General features: G+C 37.4%; 2 protein-coding genes across 2 annotated transcripts; both read left to right on the top strand.

Annotated features, from left to right (window-relative positions):
• Positions 1-705: 705 nt before the first annotated feature.
• On the top strand, positions 706-6,015 carry LOC120286065. The gene is made up of 6 exons (XM_039299545.1): positions 706-933; positions 4,617-4,706; positions 4,996-5,279; positions 5,467-5,561; positions 5,644-5,774; positions 6,010-6,015. The coding sequence occupies exons 1-6, from the start codon at positions 706-708 to the stop codon at positions 6,013-6,015; spliced, it is 834 nt and encodes a 277-aa protein (XP_039155479.1).
• A 123-nt stretch (positions 6,016-6,138) lies between these two features.
• LOC120287650 (protein SIEVE ELEMENT OCCLUSION B-like) lies at positions 6,139-7,743 on the top strand. The gene is made up of 2 exons (XM_039300736.1): positions 6,139-6,542; positions 6,916-7,743. The coding sequence occupies exons 1-2, from the start codon at positions 6,267-6,269 to the stop codon at positions 7,456-7,458; spliced, it is 819 nt and encodes a 272-aa protein (XP_039156670.1). The 5' UTR covers positions 6,139-6,266; the 3' UTR covers positions 7,459-7,743.
• The last annotated feature ends 17,635 nt before the right edge of the window (positions 7,744-25,378 follow it).

The raw sequence follows: 25,378 nt of genomic DNA, 5'->3' as shown, positions 1-25,378 counted from the left end.
TCATATGTTATTTTAAATAACGTAACTTCAATGGAAACCGGATGAACCCACGAAACGCTTTTGTGGCCAAGACTTAACTGTCATTCTCTGTAAAATGCCAGCACCATTAGTTAATCATTATCTTTAAAAAAAAATTAGTTTTAGTAAATTTATTGCATATATACCAATTTTGAATTTTTTGTGGCATTAACCTATAAAAGAATTACTTCACAATTGGATACTTGTGTTGTTCATGCGATTGGTCAAGTCGTACGAAATTAATTCCAACAGACATGAAGAAATGGTTCCAATTTTGAATATGGAACTCATCCCAATCTCAAAAGTCCTTGGTTCATCTAAGGCAGTACTAAGTTCAACGCTTGACTTTATGTACACACTCGCACCTTGTTAGGATTGTAGTGACGAGCTCGTCCATCGGGACTTTATTGTTCAAATAATATTCTGTAACAAGTGTGCCGCTCTCGTAGTAATGCTTGGGCATCTGTTCATACTGGATAGTTTTCGTTCGCCTAAAAACATTTTTTAAAACATAATCTTTTCTATCTCCAGTCTCTTTCCTTGCATCCACGGCTATAAATAGAGCTAGCCTGCCCTGACCACACCACACCGCCTGCACACTCTCTTCCTCTAGTTTTGCTCTCTCTAAACACTCAAAAGCCTAGCCTCTCTTTTCTCTTGCTCTCTCTCTCTTTGAGATTCGAGATAATGGCGAGCAAGACCGTCAGCCAGATTCTCCGGAGGGAGAGAAGCAAGGTTGACCAGAGCATGCTGAACAGCCTGCTTGCCATTTTCGACGACGAGAAGTTCATGAAGGAGATGGTGGACACTCACGCTCCTGACGAAGGAGACGTTGATGTCCAGTCTCTCTTCCTTCTCGTCGACAACACCCTCCGTGGAACTGCTGCGATCGCCGACTCCGTCGTCAACCCTAAGGTAAAAATTGTGATAATACCATACATTTTGTGTATTTGTGGGTGCGTGCGAGAGAGATACAGTATTAAATGGTTTTACTAAGCTTAGTAATCTATCAAAAATGTGCGTTTATGGTGTAAACCATAGTGAATTAAACCATCTTTCGCAAATAAACCTGAAGACTGCATTTGATTGGCCGAATATAACTCTAGGTCAGATAATTTTTATTTAATCCGACATTTGAGGTAATGTAAAAATCTGGATAAAAAGAATTCTCACCTAGAGGGTGAGGTATAATGTGAATATGTTCGGATATTGCATAACCAAGGCTACGGAGTCTTGTCGCCGTGGCCACCTCCACATAAAATCGTTGACCACTGCCCAAGGACTACCACCACAACACCCGGTAGTCATCACCTCCGTCCTCAACCACCGCCGCAACCAATCACCATCGACTCCTTGTCTCTTGGCTGGCAACCTGTCGCCTCGGATTTCCACTTGGTAGGCCGTGGTCGTCATCACCGTCGTTGAGCTCGAGCTCAGCCGACACATTCGAGCCTTAGATCTCAAATTTGAGGTTGACCAAACCTTGGATCTAAGATCGAGGGCTTGGGATGAGCGCCGCCAGGCCAAAGCTTATGTGCGGCTACAGCTCCTTCCCCTCAATGACGGTGATGATAAGGAAGGGAGAGACCTAACACTTCCAGTTGTTTGTGGTGGTTGTGACCGTCGTCGCCTTAGTCCATAGGTTGCCGGCACGGTGGATAACATACATCAATATTCGACACTTACCACCGACTTTATTAGATACTAGAAATTTCATTACATCTTTATCCATTCCTGCCTTACTAAGGCCAAACGAGTAGCTCAAATTCCACAACATTAATGGACCTAGAACTTTTGGTCTGGGGATCATATATTTAACTAGAACAGTCACCGCCACGTACAATTATGATGAAGGCCATGCAATATACCAAACACAGAAGGGACTGACGTGACATCTCTCTGTCTCTCTCATGCCTACTTTTTTACTTTCTTCTGTTATGACATGGCCAAGGTGAAAAAAGAAGAGATAAAGCAAAGCAATCGATCTGATAACAGCAGTATCCACGCACGGCAACGACATGCATTATTGAGCTATTGGACAAGTTCATTGGCTGTCCACCCCGCTTCACCCTTTTCCACTTGCTTTTTTTTATCTTTTGACATGGCCGAGGACAAACAAGAAAGATAAAGCAAGGGATCTGAAAATTGCATCCGGACAGAATTAATTAATAGGTTTTGACTACGGCGAGTCCTTTCTTGATAAGTAGAAGTGTTGATGGGTCAAATGAAATGACAGCTACCAATTGTCGTCCCTCTAGAAATAGATCGAATTTTCATGTTTCGCAAAAGGACGAATTGCTAGAGAAGCTTCGACAGGTAAATTAATTAATATGCGCCAGAAAGTTTACTTTTCCTAATCATTAAGCAACCCACTGGCAATGGCAGTCAACTTTTGTGAGGGCTCGTATCCATCATTCTAATTATGAGAATATATTTTTAAGTTAATACCTGAAAAACCATAAATTGATACATTTATTATAAATTTATCACAAAATATTTTTTGATCACCAAAAAACCTAATTGATAACCTTTTACAAATTTACTTCAAATTTGTACATTTGTGACAAATTTACTTTATGTTAATTTTGTTAAATATTATTATCAAATTATTAAGTTAAATGACACGTGACAGTTGACTAATATACTAATTTGGGATTTTACGCTCTGTTTGTACATTTTACAATTTTTGTAATTTTTGTGTGATATTAATCCAATTTAGCGGAGAGTATATTTGTTACAAATTTATTAGTTTGGATTTTTTTCGGTCGAATAAATTAGTTTGGGATAAATTTATTATAAATATACAAGTTAATGATTTTTTATGGTCGGTCGGGGTAAATTTGTCAAATGTGTATCAGTTTGGGGTTTTTATGGTAAAAAAAAAAAAAAATAGTTTTTGGTAAATTTATCATGGGTGTACCAGTTTGGGGTTTTTCAAGGTATTAACCATTTTTTTTCGACCATCCACTTACTCATGTGAATGGTCGATATCTTTTTGTACGATGAGAAGAGCACCTTCAAATCAAGTACAATCCCGATACGTGGACTATCTTAATCAAGTTGAAACACAAGCTAAATCACACTTACTGAGTACTTAATAAACTACTAGTAACAAATTTTCTTTGTTGGTTGGTTTAATAATAAGGTTAGTTTAAATTTAGACTACAATCCTTATTTCAACATGTCAGCACTCGCACACCTCATATCCCTCGTTCATAGTTAAATATTTTTCCCCCACTAACTAGGGTATGTGAGAGGCAAAGGTTGCTGCATATTGAGTGGTTTTATGAATTTTGTGCACCAAAGCATTTCTTCTTTGCTTTTTTTTGTACTTGTCTCATATCTAGGTCAGCACTAAATAGCACGTCATTCTCATTTAGTCCTCAACCTTTCTAGATAGAGGTTAGAATTATAGCTTTTATTACAATTTTCTTGTGCTTATTCCACTGCATCTAAGCACAAATTTGATCAAATAAGAATTTAATAGGTTTGACGATTTGGTTGCACTTATATATAATAATAAAAAGGGTTAATACTCTGAAAAACGCCAAATTAGTACAGCTATAACAAATTTACCATAAACTATTTTTTTTATCACCAAAAATCCCAAACTGGTATACCTTTGACAAATTTACCCCAAACTGATATACTTGTGACAAATTTACCCTCTATTAATTTTTGTTAAATATTATAGTTAAATTACTAAGTTAAATGACACATGATAATTGGTGATATATCAATTTGGGATTTTATGCTGCGTTTGTCACAATTTACGATTTTTGTGATTTTTTGTAATATTAATCTAATTTAGCGGAGGGTATATTTGTCTCAAATTTGCCAATTTGGGGTTTTTTATGGTTGAATAAATTAGTTTGGGATAAATTTGTCATTTTTTTATGGTCAATCGGGGTAAAGGTATACCGGTTTGGAGTTTTTCATGGTCAAAAAAATAGTTTTTAGTAAATTTGTCACATGTGTACCAGTTTGAGGTTTTTTAGAGTATTAACCCTATCTTTTTTTTTGGTAAAAGGTAAGAATAATCACGAGAAATCTATTCATCCTTAAGTCAATGACACAATAATCAATATGACATAGGAAATTAGATCGAACTCATCATAAGTTGTTATTTATTTAATTCATTATATATGTATTTTATTAAGGGTTCATTTTTTCTCTGATTTTGAGGATTTTGACAATAATTCTTATAGATTTACTTTTGAACGCTCTTTTTTAGTTTGATTTAATAAGCATTTTTCAAAAATTAAGAATTTACAACACTTGTAAAAGTAAATCAAATAAAACTATTTTTATTATCAACAAAAATGATTGTGTATAAATCATTCTTAAAGAATTTAATTTTTTTTTTCGCGAAACAACCGCATCTTAGGATATACTTTCATCACTAGTGAATTTTTGAATAAAAAATGACAATTTTTTAGTTATAAATTATGATCATATATCTATACGTAATTTCAATGGAATAACTGTGGATTCCTTAGTTTAACAGTTAAAAACCAAGAATTTTTTTCTCATCATATCGTTTAATTAGTGCCTCCCTCTCTCTCCAGCAATTAGTCTTACATATGCATAAGCTGCAGGGCACTCAAGGATCTGGAAGCCCTGCATTCAAGCCACCAAAAGAGGGCTTCAATCCACCCCTAGCAGCAATCAGCGAAGTGGCTTGTGAGGTATGTTGTTATGTCCCTTCCAATATTTTATTTTCGTTTATGTGAAGAATGGCTTTTGTTTTGGCTACTTTTACTGTTTAGAGCTTGGTAATAACTAATCCCATGTAGTGACATCATCATCATTATCATCATGTTATCAGATCACATGCAAGGCACTGGACACCAAAAATGTGCGTGAAACGATGAACTCGATCTTTCACGAGCTATCGAGCTACTCTGGGTCAATAAGGCTGTGATTACCCTTTCGTCGCTTGCTCTATTCTATGGCGACTTTTGGCGACTCGCTCAGATCCAACCATCGGACAAGCTTGCGGAATCGCTAGCCATACTGAAGGGGTTACCTGCAATCACCAAGCCCTCGGACGTGCAAAAGATCCAAGTGTATGGAGTTCTGAATGAAATGATCAAGACCACATTGAGCATGACCGAGTGCATCGTGGAGTTCGAGCACGACAACAAAGATGTTCCTGAGCTGTCCACGGCAATCGACATCCCAAGCAGCGTTTATCAGATCATCATCAGTGTCCTCGCTTGCTCGATTCAGTTCACCAGCCTCATCAGCCTCGTTGATGAGTACGAGTCACTAACAATCCCCTCTTTTGCATCTCTTTTGGGAAAAAAGAAACATGTTTTACAGCTTTTATTTTATTTCTTTATGAAAACATGTAATGAATCATCTAAAAGCATTTCCATAGACTCGAATTTTAAAGGAGAGCATTCTTTTTCACTTTCTCTTAAAGAGGGCTCTTGTTATTTTCAGCTACAAGGGAAAAGATCTCCCGACCTTTGCTCGGAAAGTGAACATGATCCACCACACTATCAAGAGACATTACGAAGATTACAAGCAAAAAAAGGGTAATAGTTAATTTCTTCGATTTGTGATATTCATGCTTTGAATATTAGACTAACGTTCTCATCAGTTTCAATTTGAATGCAGAGGAAATTAGAGAATATCAGAGGCTGCAGCGACTATTTAATGCCCCTACTGATAATGTGGAGCTCATCAAGGCCTTGGTTTACACCAAGGACGATCCTCAGCCACTCTACATTGGCTCAAAGAAGACCACGGTTCTATCTTCTAACTCTCTAATTCCACAACACTTATATGTTTTTTTTTTTTTTGGGTCAAACTTTATGTTCTTAGTTGAGTACCACAATGATGCTATGGTCGTAAACTCGTCCTTGTCAAATATTTCCTTTTCAACTGATTTGCTGAAATCAAAACATAACATTTGTTCTCACCTAGGTGGCAATATATATACCTAGCTTTGGCCCTTGTGTAAATTTGTCTTGTCGGCTTTAGTGTTAGCGGCCAAAGGAGTGAAATGTTGATCCTTGTTCATTGTTCCACGACACACAGGATAAGGTCGAGTCCCTGCGGAGGAAGAATGTGATGCTGCTGATTTCTGATCTAAAATTGACCTCTACGACCTTTCCATCCTCATCAAGATCTACAGCGAGAGCAAGTTCCATGAGGAGCGCTATGAGATCGTGTGGGTCCCGATCATCGAGCAAGAAGGCGAGGACGTAAACAACCAGTTCAAGAATCTACAGTCGCAAATGCTGTGGTACTCAGTGCACTACCCGACACTTATCAACAAGGTGGCCATCAAGATCATCAAGGAGAAGTGGCACTATAGGCAAGAGACCATCGTGACTGTGTTGGATCCCCAAGGAAGGGTCTCACACAAAAATGCCACGAGCATGATTAGGCTCTGGGGATGGGATGCTTTCCCTTTCAGTGAATCAGTGGAAAAAACCTTACTGAGCAAGCCTGGTATCAGCTGGTTTCAGCTCTTGTTGACTGACATGGTCATTCCTAAGATAAATGAAGCTGTAAGAAGTTCTATGTTTTTTAATTCTTTTTCACTTTCCTTTTACCCATTCGCTTAACGAAGAAAAACTGTGCTCTAACTTAATTTATTAAGCGAACTTAATTAATTTATGAAGGGTTGGAGATTTTAATGTAAATTTAGAATCAATTGAAAGATTTATGCAATAAAAAATGAGAACTAAGCAGACCATTTCACAGTATCTTATTTCTGCTAACGTATACTACCCATCTTAAGTTAGAGGTAGGCTTTGCCGAAATTTTGTGGAAAACTTAAAATTAGAGGATGATCGTTTGCTTTGTATTGTAGAGATATGAGGACTGATCCGTAAGAACTTTTTTCATTGAATATTGTTCCGATTGATTATCATTGATCAGATCAAGTCTCAGAAGTACATCCTCCTTTATGGAGCTGAAGACAACAAGGCAATCCACGAAATTGAGGAGCCAGTGAAGAAGATCATCGAAGATCGTGTTCCCATCGCCGCCTACAATGTCACCAAAAATCAGCTTTTCTGGAGCCGCCTCGAGAGCCTTATGCTGTCAAAACTGCAAACCAAAGCGGATGTGCACGAACCGCTCATGCAGGACGTCCTCAGCCTCTACACCAACTTCAAGAAGGACGGTGGGTTCGCGGTCCTCACTAGGGGTTCGCGGGTCGTGATCAACGACTCGATTGTTGACGTCACCAAGGTCTTGTCCCAGTACGAGACCAATTGGAAGGGGCCGGTCAAAAGGAATGAGATGACGTTCGATGCAGCCTTCAAGGAGCACCGCGAGCGGGTCTACGTTCTTCCAAGGTGCCACCACTTCTACATCCCGAACATGGTGGGCTACATCCCGGAGGACGTGAAGTGTCCAATTTGTCCCCGCATGATGAAGAACTTTGTCAAGTTTGAGTGTTGCCATGGCGCACATTAGGCAACCTATGCATCTCTCTGCTGGTCCATGTCCCCAATAAAGGAGCTATGCGAGAACTCTATTAGGCCAGGACATGAAATAAGAGGACTGTTTGCTGAGTCCTTGAGTTTGTGAGTTGCCCACGTTTAGGGCAACCATTATCTAAGTTGGCATGTACAAGTACTTCGTTTGAGCACGTAGTTTTTCGCTCTAAAATTTGCTTTGGTCCTCTTTCTCATTCTTCTGCATCTACAGAATGACAATGTACCGTCCAAAAGCAACTTAGTGAATTGATGAGCAACTTAATATTTGAGTAATTGACCATGCTTTCATTGAACACCTTAAATTTTTAGAGTCACAGACTATCAGCCCTTAGAGCAGTTGGCTTCGGCAAGAAATACCAAAAAAAAATTGGAGATAGAGAGAATAAATAGGTGAGGATTTTCAGACGCAATATCTAATTGATACTTGTAGGCTTGTAGCAGCCTATACATGTAGCGAGAGAACGACCCAAAGGAACTATATACGAATTATGTCGTGACATAAACAACAAGATTACTCTTTGATTGGATGAGACAAAGAATCATTGAGGGATCGAATAACAACATAAAAGAAGAAAATATAAGTGATTAAACGAGAAGAGCGCGGAAACTTAGTGACAGCTCCACAAATAAGGAAACGTGGAGATCACCAGGGACAAATTGAATTGTGCTAATTGCACAACTGAAAACTGAAAGTCTTCTCCAAGAACTCATGTCATCCTGTTGGTAAAATGTTGTTGCGCTCCTCGTGCGCAATGGGTTTAGAGGTGTTGTCACCTATAATTTTGATGATTTATTTATGCATTTATTGTATAGAAAATTATAGATCGATCATTGACCCCTAAACAAAAATATTAGATTAATTACACATAAATATTAGGAGCATTTTTATGGTAACAAGCCCATATAAGTATATTCTAATTGGATTAAGGCTAGGAGGTCTTGAGCAAAGTGAAATAGAATAAGCCCGTGTAAATTAATTTCGGCCAAGCTCGGCCCAAGTTTATATGTTGATATTGCAATTAGAAGTAGGAGGGACATATTATATTAAAAGCTTCGGTCAATTGGAGGACAAAAAAGGAAAAGAGTAGAGGGAATTAAATAATAAGATGTATTCATGACCTGAGCGTATTTGGCGAAAGGAAGATATACATGAAAAGAGGAAAGAGACGAAGGCAGATGATATTTGGACTATACTTACAAAGTGAAAGTAGAAAGTTGTGTCCTTTTCTTTGAAACCCAATTTTCTCCCATATAAAAAGAACATGTTAGGACACTTCGCTGGGGAGGACGGCTATTTTTTCTTGAAGACAGGCGCGAATAGAACAAGGCTAGTTTTTCTTGTTTTCTCCCTGCAATATCCATCACTCGCGAAGACATCTTCCACAGAGAAAACGCCAAGGGGGTCCTTGCGAGACAAAAAGTACAGCAAAAGAAGAGGACAGAGCAAAAAAAAAAAAAGGTCAAAAAAGAGGATTCTTCTCTCTTCATCATGCAACATTAACAAGACGGATTTTCAAACAACTTGAGAAAATGCATTTTGATTGTGAAATTCATCATTTTTAATGAATTTTCCCGTTCATCATTATGGCATAAAATTTGCTTATAAGAGCATTGATCAGTAATAAATTTTAACCTAACATTTCCTCACTTCTAATGAGTACAGGTGATGTAGGAAAAAAACTGATGAAAACAAATAGATTTGTCTGAGGCGTGCAAGCGTAAGAACTATCCTTAATGATAATTTCGCCTCTCGGAGTGCGAAATTCGGTGCGATAAGCTTTTGACAGCTATCCTCCCAAGATACAACATACATTCTTCTATATTCCGCACTGAATATTAGAAGGAACAAAAACAACGTTGTGTATAACCAGCAAAAAAAAAGGAAAGAAAAGATTTCAAAAGAAAGAATATATTCTCTTTTTCATTTAGTGTGTATATTTTTAAGATTGTCTTATGAGATTTTATATTTAGACAAAATAGAGATGTTAAAAGAAACGTTGTAAAATAACGAATGATTTATTTGAGAAATAAATTAAACGTTACAAAACGATTGAAAAGCCGTTATATGACCGTTAAGGGCGCGCATGACAACACTTCTTGGCTGGGGAAGAATTTTTTTTCATAAATAATTCTTTTCTATTTCTATTTTGGGGAACAATTTTTTAATAAAAGAATGCGTTTGGTAACTATACAAAATTTCTACTCTTGGAATAGAAAAAGAATAGAAATGCATTTGGTAACGCAACAGTTTTATTTTTGTATTTATTCGTTTTTTATTCTTGCTCACGGATCGCCGACCGCCAACCACCAGCCGTCGCTTGCTACTGACCGTCACCGCCAACCTTCGCCGCACAGCCCATCAGCTGCCCCCCCGCGGTCGTTGATGGGCTGTCGGCGGCGGTCGGTGGTCGTGCGGTGGTGGCGAGCAATTGCGACCAGCTATGGTGACGAGTAGTGGCGGGTTGCGACGGGCGATGGTGATGGGACGGGCGGTGGCGGCGTGTGCGGCGTGGCGGTGGCCGGTGGCGGCAGCGACCGGCGTCAGGCGGCGACAATGGGCGGCGGTAGTAGGTTGCGATGGGCGACGGCGGCAGGCGGCGGTGGCTCCGGGCGGTTGGAGGTGACCTTGGCAAGAGAGATGAATAAAAGAAAATAAAAAAAAAATTGGCTTATTTCTAGAAATTGTTTCTGGGAACAAGAAGCAACTTTTTTTTGCTTCTCGTTTTTGCTCCAAATCTATTCTCGGGATAACTTTCTATTCCGGGAATAGAAAAACAATTTGGCGTTACCAAACAAATTTCTGTTTTTTTTTTTTTTGTTCCGAGGAACAAAAGAACAGAAATCTGGAGGAACAAAAATGTTCTCATGCGGAACCTAAGAAACTATAATGTGACCGTTAAAAATAATGATGATCTTCAATGCGGTATAACTTTTATCGAAGCTATTATTGTAAATATTTCAAAATATTATTGAAATATCTAACAATCCCCACATATTTCAAAATATTTTTAATAAAAAAAAAAATTAATATGATGTTGGGTTATTGGAGTGTAATGCATCGGGCGGGTGTTTGTTAGGCTATGAACTAGCCCTAGAAAAATGAAATATAATTCACGAAATTATTAGTGAAGTTTGAAACTTCTATGAACAAAAAATTTCTTTCCTGAATTATAATTTTCATCAATCACATTGCACTCCCATAAATTTTGTTGTTCAACACAATTTTGCGCTAATAGGCCATGCACGTGCTTGGTTTATTCATAAGTGCTTTAAAGATTTTTGCCAAAAATTCTCATAGGAGCGGCCTCACTCCACACTTATATAGGTGATTCCATCAAGTGTATTTTGTAACTTAATACACCACCAATAATGGCAATGAAATTTCATTAAGAGCTAAGCTCAACCTCTTTTTTCCTTATAGTTTTGCACCATTCTCATCTTAGGATGGACAATAATTTTTAATAGTATATCACTAGAATAACAAGTGACTTGTTATTACCCATATGAACCTAATTCATGGGATCGCCAATCACATAGGTTGGGTTACCATCACTGTTGTTTTTCCTTAATGGGCTTAAGTCATATTCCCCTCGATATGTCATAAATTAATTTTCTTCCCACAAGTTTATTCAAAAGATCAGCCAAATTCACTTCTGACTTTACAAAATCGATGGATATAATTCCATCTTTAAGCAGTCGCTTTACTACATCATGTCTCAATCGGATGTGTCTATTTTTATCATTGAAAGTTCTATTCTTTGCAATGGCTATTACGCTTGGCAATCACAGTGCATAGACACAGAAGGTGTCGATTTCATTCTCAAAGGAATATCCGCTAAGAGGTTCCTTAACCACTCAGCCTCATTGCCAGCCAATTCTAGAGCCATAAACTCTTGCTCCATAGTAGATTTAGCAATTATTGTTTATTTGGCTGACTTTCAAGTTACAGCACCTCCACCAAGGGTGAACACATATCCACTAGTGGATTTTGTCTTATCTGAATCCGAAGTCTCATTAGCATCACTGTATCCTTCTAATACAGCGAGAAATCCACTATATAAAATACCACAATTCATGGTTCCTCTTAAATATTTCATTAATCTGCTCAAAGCAGTCCAATGATCATTATTAGGATTTTGTGTATATTTGCTCAGTCTACATACAGCATAAGCTATATCGAGTCAAGTAAAATTCATCAAATGCATCAAACTTCCAATAATTTGAGCATACTTAGACTGAGCCACACCTTCTCCTTTATTTTTCACTAATTGGATATTAGAATTATAAGAAGTATTCACAGGTTTGATATCAAAGTGATCATATTTTTTAAGTAGCCTCTCCACATAATGCACTTGAGTAAGCATTAGGCCACTATCACTCTTTATGATTCTAACACCTACAATAATATTAGCTTCTCCCATACCCTTCATATCAAATTTAGAAGTCAAAAAACATTTTTTTTCATTCACTACATCAATACACGTACAAAAAATAAGCATGTCATCAACATATACGCTAATAATTATAGATTCACCATCAATAGTTTTTGTGTATACACATTTATCTACTCCAATAGAGAAAATACCATTATTAACTAAAATTTTTCATACCATTGCTTTAGTGCTTGCTTTAAGTCGTATAAGGATTTAACAAGTTTACAAACTTTGTTATACAGCCCTCAGGTTGCACCATGTAAATTTTTTCTTCCAAATCACCATTTAAAAAAGCTATTTTAACATCCATTTGGTAAATAATAAGTTGGTAAATAGAAGCCAAAGCAATTAAAACACGAACTGATAAAATTCTTGTAACTGGAGCAAAAGTGTCAAAATAATGAACATTTTATTTTTGAGTAAAACCTTTTGCAACTAATCTTGCTTTATATTTATCAACAGAACCATCAAGATTATATTTTATTTTAAAAATCCATTTACAACCGATTGGTTTTGCACCGGGTGGTAAATCAACTAATTTCAAGTTTGATTTTGTAAGATGGAATCAATCTCGATTTTTATAGATTCTTTCCAAAAATTGCTTTCTGAGGAAGATATTGCTTCAAAATAAGTCAAAGGATCATTATCAATAAGATAAGTATAAAAATCATTCCTAAAAGAAGTTTCTTTCCTTATTCTTTTGCTCATTCTCAATTCATCATTTGAATTTTCGAAAACGTTTTTATGAAGAGGTGCAGGAGAAATAGTATCAACACTTAATGGAAAAATATGCTCAATTTTTTTTGCTTTTTTTTGTCTTAACTATAGTATTATTATCAAGCACGTCACTTTTTAATACAAGAAATCTATATGCAACACTATGTTCAACATAACCAATAAACATGCAGTCAGATGATTTAGAGCTTATTTTCCTTTTCTTAAAATTAGGAAGCATAACCTTAGCAAGACACCCCTACACTTTCAAATATTTTAAATTAGAACGATAACCTTTCCAAAATTCATAGGGTGTTTTACCAGTTTTCTTGTTGACACCTAATTTTGACAATGCTACTTACTTACATTAAGCATTCCATAGCATTGCATGTAGGTAATAATAACATTTAGGATTAAACTTACCTTTTAGAAAATAAAAAATAGAGGATAATAAATAACATATAAAATAAAACATTTGGAGGGAGATTTTGGAAATTTTATAATAATGAAGTGTTTTTCTTGTTGAACATATCTTATCATTTCAAAATTCAAGAATTCAGTGGTTGTGTGATTTTGGAACTATTTTTTCTTGTTGAGTGGTTGAGTGAATATGTGCAATTATATTGAGAAATCTTCAACAACTTTGAGTTTTTTCTCTATAAATAAAGATTGTGAGGACGTGAACAAAGGGGGGTTTTCTCTTTGTCTTCGTCGAAGGAAATACAAAAGTGGATTGAAAAAGAAGAAGAGAAAAGTAAAAAAAAAAGGTGAAAACAGAGAGGAGAAAAGTGAGAGGATAGCAAATAGGGGTTTCAAAGAGAAGAGTCAGAGAGAAAGTGACGTGAGAGAGAGATGTGAGAGCAGAGAAAAAGAGGAAGGAAAAAGAAAAAGAAAAAAAAGAAAAGCTACAGTCATCTTCTCCGTGGGCAGCCTCATGCCCTCTCGACCTCTGTCCACCACACCTTCGCTTGCATCCGGCCACCGCGCGGCACCGCCGCTCGCCTACAAGCTCCGAGTGCCGGCGTCGATGCTACTTCGCTCCGCCTGCGTCTGCCACCACTGCGGCCGACCCGCGACCTACAAATCTTGAGTCGCCGGTCGCCTCAGCATTAGCGACGTTTGCCACTCCACAGCTCATCGACGCTCGCTACGTCGGTCGTCATATGAGCACCCCTGCTTGTCTCCCGTGCCCGCATCCGGTCCACCACCTCTACCGCTGTCACTCCACTAGCAGCACCGGCGCCGTTGAAACCACGACCTAGTGCCTTTGCTCGCACTCTCCGCCTTGCCGGTCACTGCCAACCCATTTGCTGCGATGACCCCGACGCCGCCGTGACTCCACGTCGCGCTCCGCCTCAACCCAACGCCGCCGCTGCTCCCTCCACTGCTCTCCCTGCAGCAGCCCGAACCAGTCCCAGTAGCCCAATGCCTTCCCGTGACGTTGCTGCTGCTTTATTCCGCCTAGCAGTGACCCCTGATGCCACTGTTCACCACCACCGCTGCGACCCGCGACCCTAATGTTCGCCAATCACCGATGCCACGCCTCCTTGCTGCTACTGCCGCTCAGTCCTCGCCAGAGCTCCAACATCGACTATTTCCCTCGCCCGTTCCGACGCCGACCAGCCTTCATCCGAAGTTGTCCAACAAGTTCAATACTGTTGGTACCATTTTCCTTGTGCAGGTCACTTGAGGCTTGAGAAGGGTGAACTTGGCATCGTTCCTTGCTGGTTTCCATCTTGGAGATAATTTTTCCAAGCTAGGTAATCTCTTTAGGCTAAATTTAGTTTGAGTATTCGGGTTCTTAGCTTGTGATCCTCACTTGATTTGTCATATATAATTGTTATCCGATCGGGAAATTTGTCATATTAAGCCATAATAATAAAAAATATTGAACCGCGAGATGGCGGGTTAGATTTTTTATTATTTCAACTTTTCAAAGCAAATTTATGGATTGCTTTGCGTAATTGACTCTCATTAAGATAATATGTCATTAATTTACATTGGTGGATTTTTCAATAGGACATATATTTTGGTGCGTTATCGTTATTTGCTCATCACATATCATGCATCATATGTCATATCTAGAATTTAGGTACTTAGGTCCATACATATTTCATGTTAAAGCAACACATTTTGATTTTTAAGATTCATATAGAATTAGGATAATTTTCCTTTAATAAAACCAAAACTAAAAAAAAGAACCAAAAAAAAAAACGTTATTTAGGTTATATAGATTTCATAATGTGCACACCACATGTTGCACTTTAATTAGTGGGTCATAGGTTAATGTTTTAATATTCCCGTCGTATAGCTTTTTAATAAAAAAGCCAAAGTAAGAATTATTAAGTCATTTTAAAAAAAGAAAACACAAATGTCATTTATTAGGTTAGTTAATAGGTTAGTTTATAATTAATCCCATTTTATGTCATCATTGTTTAGTGTAGGTTGTATATATGTATTAAAAAGAATAATTAAAAAATCATAAAAAGAACATGCATATAAAATTACCATGTCATCCATCCCATATCATGTAGCACATGCATATTTAGGATTATGTAAATTAGATTGCACACATATTGTAATGATTCAGATCATGTCATATGAATTGCATCTCACATGTCATTAAAGTAAAACTCATGCATATCAAATTTAAATTAAGATTGCATATAATTAACATTTTTTAAAGAAAAAGAAAAATTAGGTGTCATGTCATTTAGAAATCATGTTTAGGGCATGCATTTTTACTAGCATTTTTGTAAGTTTTTCTTTAGAGAGTGGACCTTAATGAAGTTGTAGTTTATAATTTCTTACAATCTATTACTTCGGTTTATTGAATGTTATTTCATTTATTGTGCACCCGCATGACCACCATATGCATGTTAGTAGCTTATGTTAAAATTAATCAATATTGCCTGCAAAATATTTTTGAAATTAAAATGAAAATGTACCGAAAGGGCATTAGATTAATCTAGTGTAATCATGTCCTCGGACCTATTGAATCTCTGGTTCGCAAGAGTAAAGTATTCTCCCATACTTTACTTGGGTTTCTAATAAACCCTAATTGGTTAGTGGCGGCCTATGTAGCACGGACACGCGACACGCGACACGCGACACGACACGACACGACACGCGATACGTCATTTCTTAAAAAGTAGAGAATTCCGACACGTTCCGACACGTTATATATTAAATAAATATTTTTATTTTTAATTAATTTGATTCATATTCACAAATAAATAAATAAGAACTTATAATAAATTTACACTAATAATATTAATAAATCTATTCATAAAAAATTTAAAAATATATTCATAATTAATACGTGTGCATATTTAAAAATGTATTTTTTATTTTAACAAAATTATTCCCCTCAAATCCTCTCTCCTCGTTTCTCTTTCCCCCTCTTTTCCCACGCCACCACCCCCAAAATCCTCCCCTTCGATTTCTGCAATCTGCCCCCACTCTCTCTCTCTCCCCCTCCCCTTCCCCCTACGCCCCCATCAATCACCCCCCAGCCCCTCGTCTCTTCCCTTCTCTCCTCTCTCTCTCTCTCTCTCTCTCCCTTTCCCCCTACGCCACCACCTCCGCTCCCCGCGTCCCCCATTACCTGCGCCCCCATCAATCGCCCCCATCCCCTCGGTTTCTTCCCCTTCTCTCCTCTCTCCTCTCCCCCTCCCCCTCCCTTTCCCCACACGCCACCACCTGCTCCCTGCGAGGCTGTGCCCCCATCAATCCCCTCCATCCCCGTTCTTCCCATGCTCTCTCTCCCTCCCCCTTCCCCCCACGCCACCACCTTCTCCCCGCCCCCTCAGTTTCTTCCTCACGATCTTCTCAACTCTTTCGGTCGCCATCGCTGTCGCCTCCGCCCTTCCTCCTTCGCAGCAGCTGCAGCCTCGCAGCGAGGCCCTCGCCGCCGGCTCTCCATCGCTCAGTTTATGCTCTTCCTCTCGCCGTCGCGGCCTCACCTCCGCTTCCTCGGCCTCTTCCTCGACCTCACCTCTCTACACACCATCGTCTTCTTCAACAATCTCTCTCGGACACGCGTGTCGAAGCGTGTCGAGAAAAGTTGACCACGTGTCGGATTTCTCGACACGCGTTGACCGCGTGTCCGAACGTGTCCGAGCGTGTCGGACACGTCGACACGTGTCGGACACGACTCGGAAGGCTCGGCAACGTGTCCGTGCTTCATAGGTGGCGGCTCCAAATTGAGTATAATTGCATGTTTAAATGGGTTAATTTCTTAGTATCAAGTCGTGATTGGAAGAACTTGGGAGAGTCTGTGCCAAGTCTTCGGACTTAGTAATCCATTAGCCCTTTTGAGTAATCCACCCTCAGGAAGGTCGCGACATTTCTTATGAGGTATTCTATTTTGGATGTGACATGCAGATAAAACAGCTTTACCCCATAAATTATTTGGAGCATTAGAACTAACAAGCATATAATTCATCATCTCTTTCAAAGTCTTATTTTTCCTTTCAGCTATGCTATTAGATTCAGGGGAATAAGGAGGCGTAGTTTCATGAATTATTCCTTCATTTTCACAAAATTCATTAAGCAATACATATTCTCCACCTCTATCCGATCTAATTTTTTTTATCCGTTTATTCAATTGATTTTCTACCTCAGCTTTATACAAAAGGAACATATCAAAAGCTTCATCTTTATGCCTAAACAAATAAACTTTAATAAATCTAGAATAATCATCAATGAGGGTCACGTACTATTTTTTACCTCCTCTAGTCATAATTTGTTTTAAATCTCCTAGATTAGTATGAATTAAACTCAACAAATTAGATTCTCTATTTACAGAAATACAAGGCTTTTTTTTATTAAACTCAACAAATCAGATTCTCTATTTACAGAAATACAAGGCTTTTTTGTTAATTTTGTTTCGGCACATATTATACATTTATTAAAACATGGGTTTTTAATTCCAAAAATTAAACATTGTTTTTGCATTTTCTTAATATAAGAAATATTAACATGACCTAATCTACCATGCCATAAATCAATAGATTAAGCCAAGTAAGCGAAAGCAGTAGCATTTTCATTGATAACATTGGAAATGTTAAGAACAAAAAGTCCTTGATTATAATAACCCTTTCCCACAAATACATTATTAAGTCCTTGATTATAATAACCATTTCCCACAAAGACGTTATTTTGTGTCATTATAGTCTTACGACACCTTCACCCCAACCTTTTCTAAAAGTGCTACTTGAAAGTGCTAGTACGAGCATCTAGAGGGGGGTGAATAAGTGCAAAAACAAATTTTGCAAAATATAGTGTAAAACTTTACTTTTAACCTGAGTCTGATTATCAGTAGACTTTGTAGAGGAAATCAGACTCTAACAATTAAATAGAGTTACGAGCAAAATAAAAGAGTTCAGGGAAAAGAATAAGAACATAAGGTTTATAGTGGTTTATAGCCTACGTCCATTTTCCTGCATTGACAGCCCACCGGTTGGATTTCACTATGGATCAAAAGAGTGGTTACAGTATTACGTCCTTGATTCTACAGTGTAGAGACTCTGCTACACTTCCTCAAGGCCTCACAAATGTCTAAACTCTCTTTTGAGTACAAATTTTCGTTCAATAATTGAATCAGCAAAGAACAAGAAACTTCAAACTTTGGAATTTATTTATCGTGCACACACTCGAATAACTAGAGCGTCTTCCTTATATACTTCTCCATGCATTCATAACCGTTGGCACCTTCGAAAGAAGTTCTTCCAATCTATCCGTTGGACATAATCAATTAAGGAGATCTCGAGTTACTTAAGGAATGTGATGATAGTCCACCAATCCTGCTCACCCATACAATCAGGATCTAGGTTTCCATAAATAAAACCTTCCAAATATATTTTGCTAATAAACGGATCCAAATTACTCGAATTAATTTCAAAACAAATAATAGATCTTAAGATGCTATCTCCAATCGTGAGAACTTCTTTAGCTGCTCGAATCAAATCCTTAAAGAAATACTCAATTCTGGATAAGTCTTTTTCATTGATCTAGAAACTGTCAATGAGGGCAGACTTTAAATCTTGAGTCTGGCAGTCTGGCGGTTTGGCGGTCTTCAAACTTTGACGAAAGAGTCTGCAAGTCTTCAGACCAGACTGATGAAAACGTTTTGTCAGCTTCAAAACAAATAAGGAAGTTTTCTCCAACACTACTAAGACCAGGTTTGCCCTTATATTAGGGACATGTAATACATCATTCAGGGCCAAAGTCTTACCAGATGTGAGCTTGAGAAGAACGTTTCTTTTCCCAATAATTTGAGCTATTCTTGAATCACCAAGATAAATAATTTCTTCTCCTTCCCTTACTAGTGTGTAGAAGGAAAATGCATTTTTGTTTGCACAAATATGCCTAGTAGCATCTGAGTCTACCACCCACTCTTTCACATTGGCCACAATGTTGGTCTGAGAAATAACTGCAACAATTATATCATTAAAGTTATCTGCTTTAACCAAATTGACTTTTAATTTAGCGGGATTGTCATTTCCCGGTATTCTCTTTCTGCGTGCGCTACATGATATCCCGGTTTTCCATAAACAAAGCAAGAGCCTTTCTTTTTAAGGTGGGATGAGCAACCTTGGGTTTGTAATTAGGTTTTTTGTTATAATACCTGTTTTGCCAATGTTGAAATTTTCCTTGCACCAAATTTTCCCTGGTAGCAATTTCCTTAGCTTTGGCAGCTTTGATCTCCATGCGAGCTGTATCCTCAATGATAATATGCACGATCAGATCAGCTAGTGACAATTGCTTGTCCTTGTGCTTGAGTTGTTGCTTGTAGTTATTCCAAGACTCAGGCAACTTTTCAATCAGCAGGCCCGCAAGAAATTCTTCTTGTAAATTGATGTTTTCTGCCTTCAAGTCCTCCACTAGCTTGTGATATTCATTTATTTGTGTTTTGATCTCCTTATCATCAGACATTTCCCATCAATAATAATTTCCGATTACAAATTTTTGTTTGCTCACATCTTCGATAGTGTACTTTGCAATCATGGAGTCCCATATTTGTTTCGCTTCCTTGTACGGACAGTAGACATCAAACAATTCATTAGAAAGAGTACTAATAATTGTGTGCCTACATACCTTATTAGCATGTATCCATTGATCTCAAAGCTTGTTATCAGTTAGTTCGGCCTCCGTAAGTGCGAAAGCCACGCCGTGCACATCTAAGATAGAGAAAACCCTTTCTTACCACCTTCTGAAATTGTTGCCATTAAAAACTTGGATCTTCGATATGTCGGGGAATGGTTTGGCATAGGACATATGTGGTAGTGGTGGTAGGGCAACTGGACTGGTGGAGATTGAGGCATCAACAGCAGTATTAACTTGATACTACATGGGACTTATCCTTAAGATTGTAGGAAAAAAACTGATGAGAACAAATAGATTTGTTTGAGGCGTGCAAGCGTAAACACTGTCTTTAAGGATAATTCCGCCCCTCAGAGTGCGAAACTCAGTGCAATAGGCTTCTGATGGCTATCCTCCCAAGATACAACAGACCTTCTTCTATATTCCGCACTGAATATTAGAAAGAACAGAAACAACATTGTGTATAACCTAGCAAAGAAAAAGGTAAGGAAAGATTTGAAAAGAAAGAATATATTCTTTTTTTTTTTTTTTTTTTTCATTCAGTGTATATCTTTTTAAGATTGTTTTATGAGATTTTATATTCAAACAAAATAGAGCCGTTAAAAGAGCCGTTGTAAAATAATGAAGGATTTATTTGAGAAATAAATTAAACATTACAAAACGATTGAAAATTCATTATATGACCATTAAGAAACCGTTATGTGACCGTTAAAAATAATGATGGTCTTCAATGCGGTCATAACTTTTATCGAAGCTATTATTGTAACTATTTCAAAATATTATTAAAATATCCAACAGGTGAGGAAGCTCAAATTCTGCTAATCATTTTGTGCATATCCTTTCAAAATGTAATCATCCATGCAGATTTTTTTTTTTTTTTTATGATCTCTACTATTTTTCTTTATTACAATATATTCAAAATTTTCGATTCAATTAATCTGCATAATTGAACGTGCACTATTCCGTTCATGTGCATTGATTGAAGTTTCATACATGAAATGATGACAAAGCCTCTAAACAGTGATGGAGCCATAGGTAACAATTAAATAATATACGCCCCAAAGTTTACTTTTCGTAATCACGAAGCAATCCACTTGCACTGGTAGTCAATTTTTGTGGGGTTTGCATTGACCTATCTAATCACGAGATTATCTTTTCATTCTCCAGTCAATGACACAATAATTGATATGACATAGGAGATTAATCAAACTCATGATAAGTTTGTTTGGACATCTATAATAATTTTCTCTAAGACCTTTACGGGAGAAGACATTGAAACATCTATCTTTTGGACATTAAACCAGAAAAATCTCAATGTCTAATTTCAATTCAAGAGGAAGCTAATCTCGGCATCGAAAACTTGGCCATATCAACATGAAGCAAATAGCCAAGATTTCTAAAAAAAAAGCTTGTTCGTGGACTACCCAACCTGACATACCAAAAATCTGAATTATGCACACCATGTGTGTTGGGAAAATAGGTTAGAAATTCTTTCAAACTAATAAATCAAGTTTCCACTAATCGTGTGCTGCAGCTCCTACATATGGATCTCTTTGGAACAATTAGGACTCAGAGCATTGGTGGAAAGAAATATTGTCCAGTAATAGTGGATTATTATTCACGATTTACTTGGGTATACTTTCTGACAAGTAAGTCTGAAACATTTTCTTATTTTTTAAAGTTTACTAAGAAAGTACATAATGAGAAATGGTATGTTATTTCAAGTATACGGATAGACCATAGATGTGAGTTTGAAAAGCAAGATTTTGCTAAATTCTGTGATGAATCTGGTTTTCAGCATGTGTTCTCCTCTCCATATACTCTAGAACAGAATGGAGTTGTGGAAAGGAAGAATAAATCGTTACAAGAAATGACTAGAACACTTTTAATTGAAAGCAACATTTCTTCTTGTTTTTAGGCTGAAGCAGTTTCTACAGCATGTTATATTATCAACAGAGTCTTCTGAAGACCTATTCTAGAGAAAACTCCCTATGAGTTGTTCAAAGAAAAGAAGCCAATTGTTTCCTATTTTCATGTGTTTGATTGCAAATGTTTTATATTGAAAAATGCAAATGATCGAATTGGTAAGTTTGAAGAAAAATCAGACGAAGGAATCTTCCTTGGATATTCAACCACCTGCAAAGCTTACAGAGTATACAACAAAAAGATTCAATCTGTGGAAAAATTGATGAATGTCAAATTTCAAGACCTTATACAAAATCATTCGATCCAGACTTAACTTGAAGAATCTGAACCTGCTCCAGACTCTACAAAGTCTAATTTCCCAGAAGCAGCTCAGACTACAGAAGGTCAACAACAAAAATTTTTGAAGAATCAAATGAAGAAAAATATCAGCAGACTGTCAAACCAACTAGCAACTGAAAGCACAAGTCTATTCATCCCAAAGAACTCATTATTGGTAACATTGATGAAGGGATTCATACAAGATCCAAAAGGCCTAAAGAGTCTAGCGATGTGGCTCTTATTTCTAAAATAGAACCCAAAAGTATTGAAGAAGCTTTGATTGATGAAAGCTGGATTAAAGCTATGCAAGAAGAACTCGGACAGTTCAATGTTAACGATGTTTGGGAATTAACTCCTAAACCAAAAGGTAAATCTGTTATTGGAGCTAAATGGGTTTTCAGGAACAAGATGGACGAGAAAGGAAAAGTTATAAGGAACAAAGCAAGACTCGTGGCCAAAGGATATACGCAAGAAGAAGAGATAGACTATGACGAGACTTACGCACCAGTAGTAAGGTTAGAAGTAATTAGATTATTACTTACTTTTACTTGTTATAAGAATTTCAGGTTATTCCAAATGGACGTCAAAAGTACATTCCTGAATGAATTTATTCAGGAGGAAGTCTATGTGGAACAACCTCCCGATTTTGAAGACCCAAGGAAACCAGACTCTGTATTCAGACTGAAAAATGTGCTATATGGTTTAAAGCAAGCACCTCGAGCTTGGTACGACAGGTTAAGTAAGTTTTTAATCCAAAATGGCTTTGTTAAAGGTAAAATAGACACTACTCTGTTTATTAAAAGAGAAAGTAAAAACTTTCTACTAGTTCAAATCTATGTTGATGACATTATTTTTGGATCACTTAACGAAAGTCTATGTAAGAAATTCTCTAAGTCTATGCAGGATGAATTCGAGATGAGCATGATGGGTGAATTATCCTTCTTTCTCGGACTACAAGTGAAACAATTGAATGAATGAATTTTCATTCACCAAGAAAAATATGCTAAAGAACTTGTTAAAAAATTCGGTTTGGAGAATTGCAAAAAGACTGATATACCAATGTCAAGTTCTTCAAAGCTAGACAAAGATGAAGGAGGAAAGAAAGTTGATCAGAAGCTATACAGGAGTATCATTGGTTCACTTCTTTATCTTACTGCCTCTAGACCTGACATCTTATTTAGTGTTTGTGTTTGTGCCGGATTTCAATCAGATCCCAAAGAATCTCATCTAAGTGCTACGAAACGTATCATCAAATACGTTGCAACAACCTCTAAGTTGGGTCTCTGGTATCCTAAAGAATGAGACTTTACTCTCCTTAGATACTTAGACGCAGATCTAGCAGGATGTAGAGTTGATAGAATGAGCACCTCAGGCACTTATCAATTGCTTGGTAATAGGACAGTATCTTGGTTTTCAAGGAAGTAAAGTACTGTAACTCTTTCAACAACAGAAACAGAGTATGTGGCTCTTGGAAGTTGTTGTTCTCAAATTTTATGGATAAAACAACAGTTAAGAGACTTTGGAATCGAAGATTCATACACTGAGATCAAATGTGACAACACCAGCTTGATTAATCTCACCAAGAATCCAATTCTTCATTCAAGAGCAAAGCATATAGAGATTCAACATCACTTTATTACAGACCATGTTCAAAATGGAGAAGTCTTAATTCAATTCATTGACTCAAAGAATCAGCTAGTGGACATTTTTACAGAGCCATTGGAGAAAAGTCAATTTGAGACTATTCGATCCAGACTTAATATCTTAAAGTTAAAGAAGCTCAGACTCGGAAGACTTTTAATTTTAGTTTTAGAACGTTTTTGTTTAGTGTGATTTAGCAAGCATTTTTTTTAAAAAAATTAAGGATATTAGAACACTTATATAAATAAATCAAATAAAAATATTTTCATTATCAATAAAAATGATTAGAAAATCATTCTTAAAATGTTTAATTTTTTCCCAAAACAACTGCACCTTAATATTTACCTCCATCACTAGTGAATTTTTGAACAAAAACTTACAATGTTTTAAATATAAATTCTGATTATATATCTACACGTAAAGCGATTTCTACCGGATAACTGTGGATTTCCTAAGTTTATATGTTAAAAACCAAGAATTTTTTTCATCGTTTGATTAGTACCTTTCTTACGATAAGTCTTACATATGCATACACTGTAGGGCACTCAAGGATCTAGAGGCGCTGCGTTCAAGCCACCAAAGGAAGGCTTCAATCCACCCCTAGACGCAATCAACGAAGTGGCTTGTGAGGTATGTTATTATGTCCCTTCAAACAATTTATTTTCCTTAAGTGAAGAGTGGTTGTTGTTTTGGCTATTTTTTACTGTTTAGAGCTTGGTAATAACTAATCCCATATATCAACATTATCAACATCATGTTATTAGATCACATGCAAGGCATTAGACACCAAAAAATGTGCCTGAAATGATGATCTCGATCTTTCACGAGCTGTCGAGCTACTCCTGGGTCAATAAGGCTGTTATTACTCTTTCATCGCTTGCTCTATTCTATGGCGACTTTTGGCGACTCGCTTAGATCCAACCATCGGACAAGCTCGCGGAATCGCTGGCCATACTAAAGGGGTTACCTGCAATCACCAAGCGATTATTCAATGCCTCTACTGATAATGTGGAGCTCATCAAGGCCTTGGTTTACATCAATGATCTATCGCTCACCACTCTACATTGGCTCAGCAAATATTCCACATTCAATCTTTCTAGTTTTGTTCCACAACCTTTATGTTTGTTTTTTTGGGTCAAACTTTTTGTTTGTTTTTGTACAAAAAAATAATATATTGAGTTTTTTACTAACATTGTACAAACAGTCCGGCACCAAAAACTTACACCGTAAGGCCAATCTAGTCCAAACAAGTGGAAGGGTGCCGACAAAAACAAACAACACCGGCCGACAAGGGGCAAACACAAAGCTAGCAAAGACAATGTAGCCTAAACAATAGCTACAAAAACAAAAACAAAAATAACTAGCCCACAAGAGGTAGCAAAACAGAGGAGGAACTAGCCATCCACCAGCAGGAGCAGCATCAAGAGAGTACGCACTCACCGTAAGCATACGCCCGCAATCACATCCAAGAGGAACAACACCCAACAACCAAAGCAGCGAGAGTTAGCATCTCCCAACTGAAGCAAAGACACAAGAGAGAAACGGGCCAACCGGTTAGCAAAAGTAATGGGAGCCCATAAGTTAAAGAACCCACCAACTCCATTTGGTGTATGTATCAGCACCACAGGAGAAGATAGAAGGGTCAATTTCCCAACTACATTGCATCCTCCTATTACGAGTGCATCTTCCACATTAGAAAAGGTCAAGGCTTTGTCCTTGACGACCTTTAATAAGGTGGTTCTTCAAGGCCGGAATAGA

This window comes from Eucalyptus grandis, chromosome 8 (genome assembly GCF_016545825.1).
Source record: "Eucalyptus grandis isolate ANBG69807.140 chromosome 8, ASM1654582v1, whole genome shotgun sequence".
NCBI lineage: Eukaryota > Viridiplantae > Streptophyta > Magnoliopsida > Myrtales > Myrtaceae > Eucalyptus > Eucalyptus grandis.
Note: the sequence above shows the minus strand (reverse complement) of the source record. Positions and strands in the feature narration are given on the sequence as shown.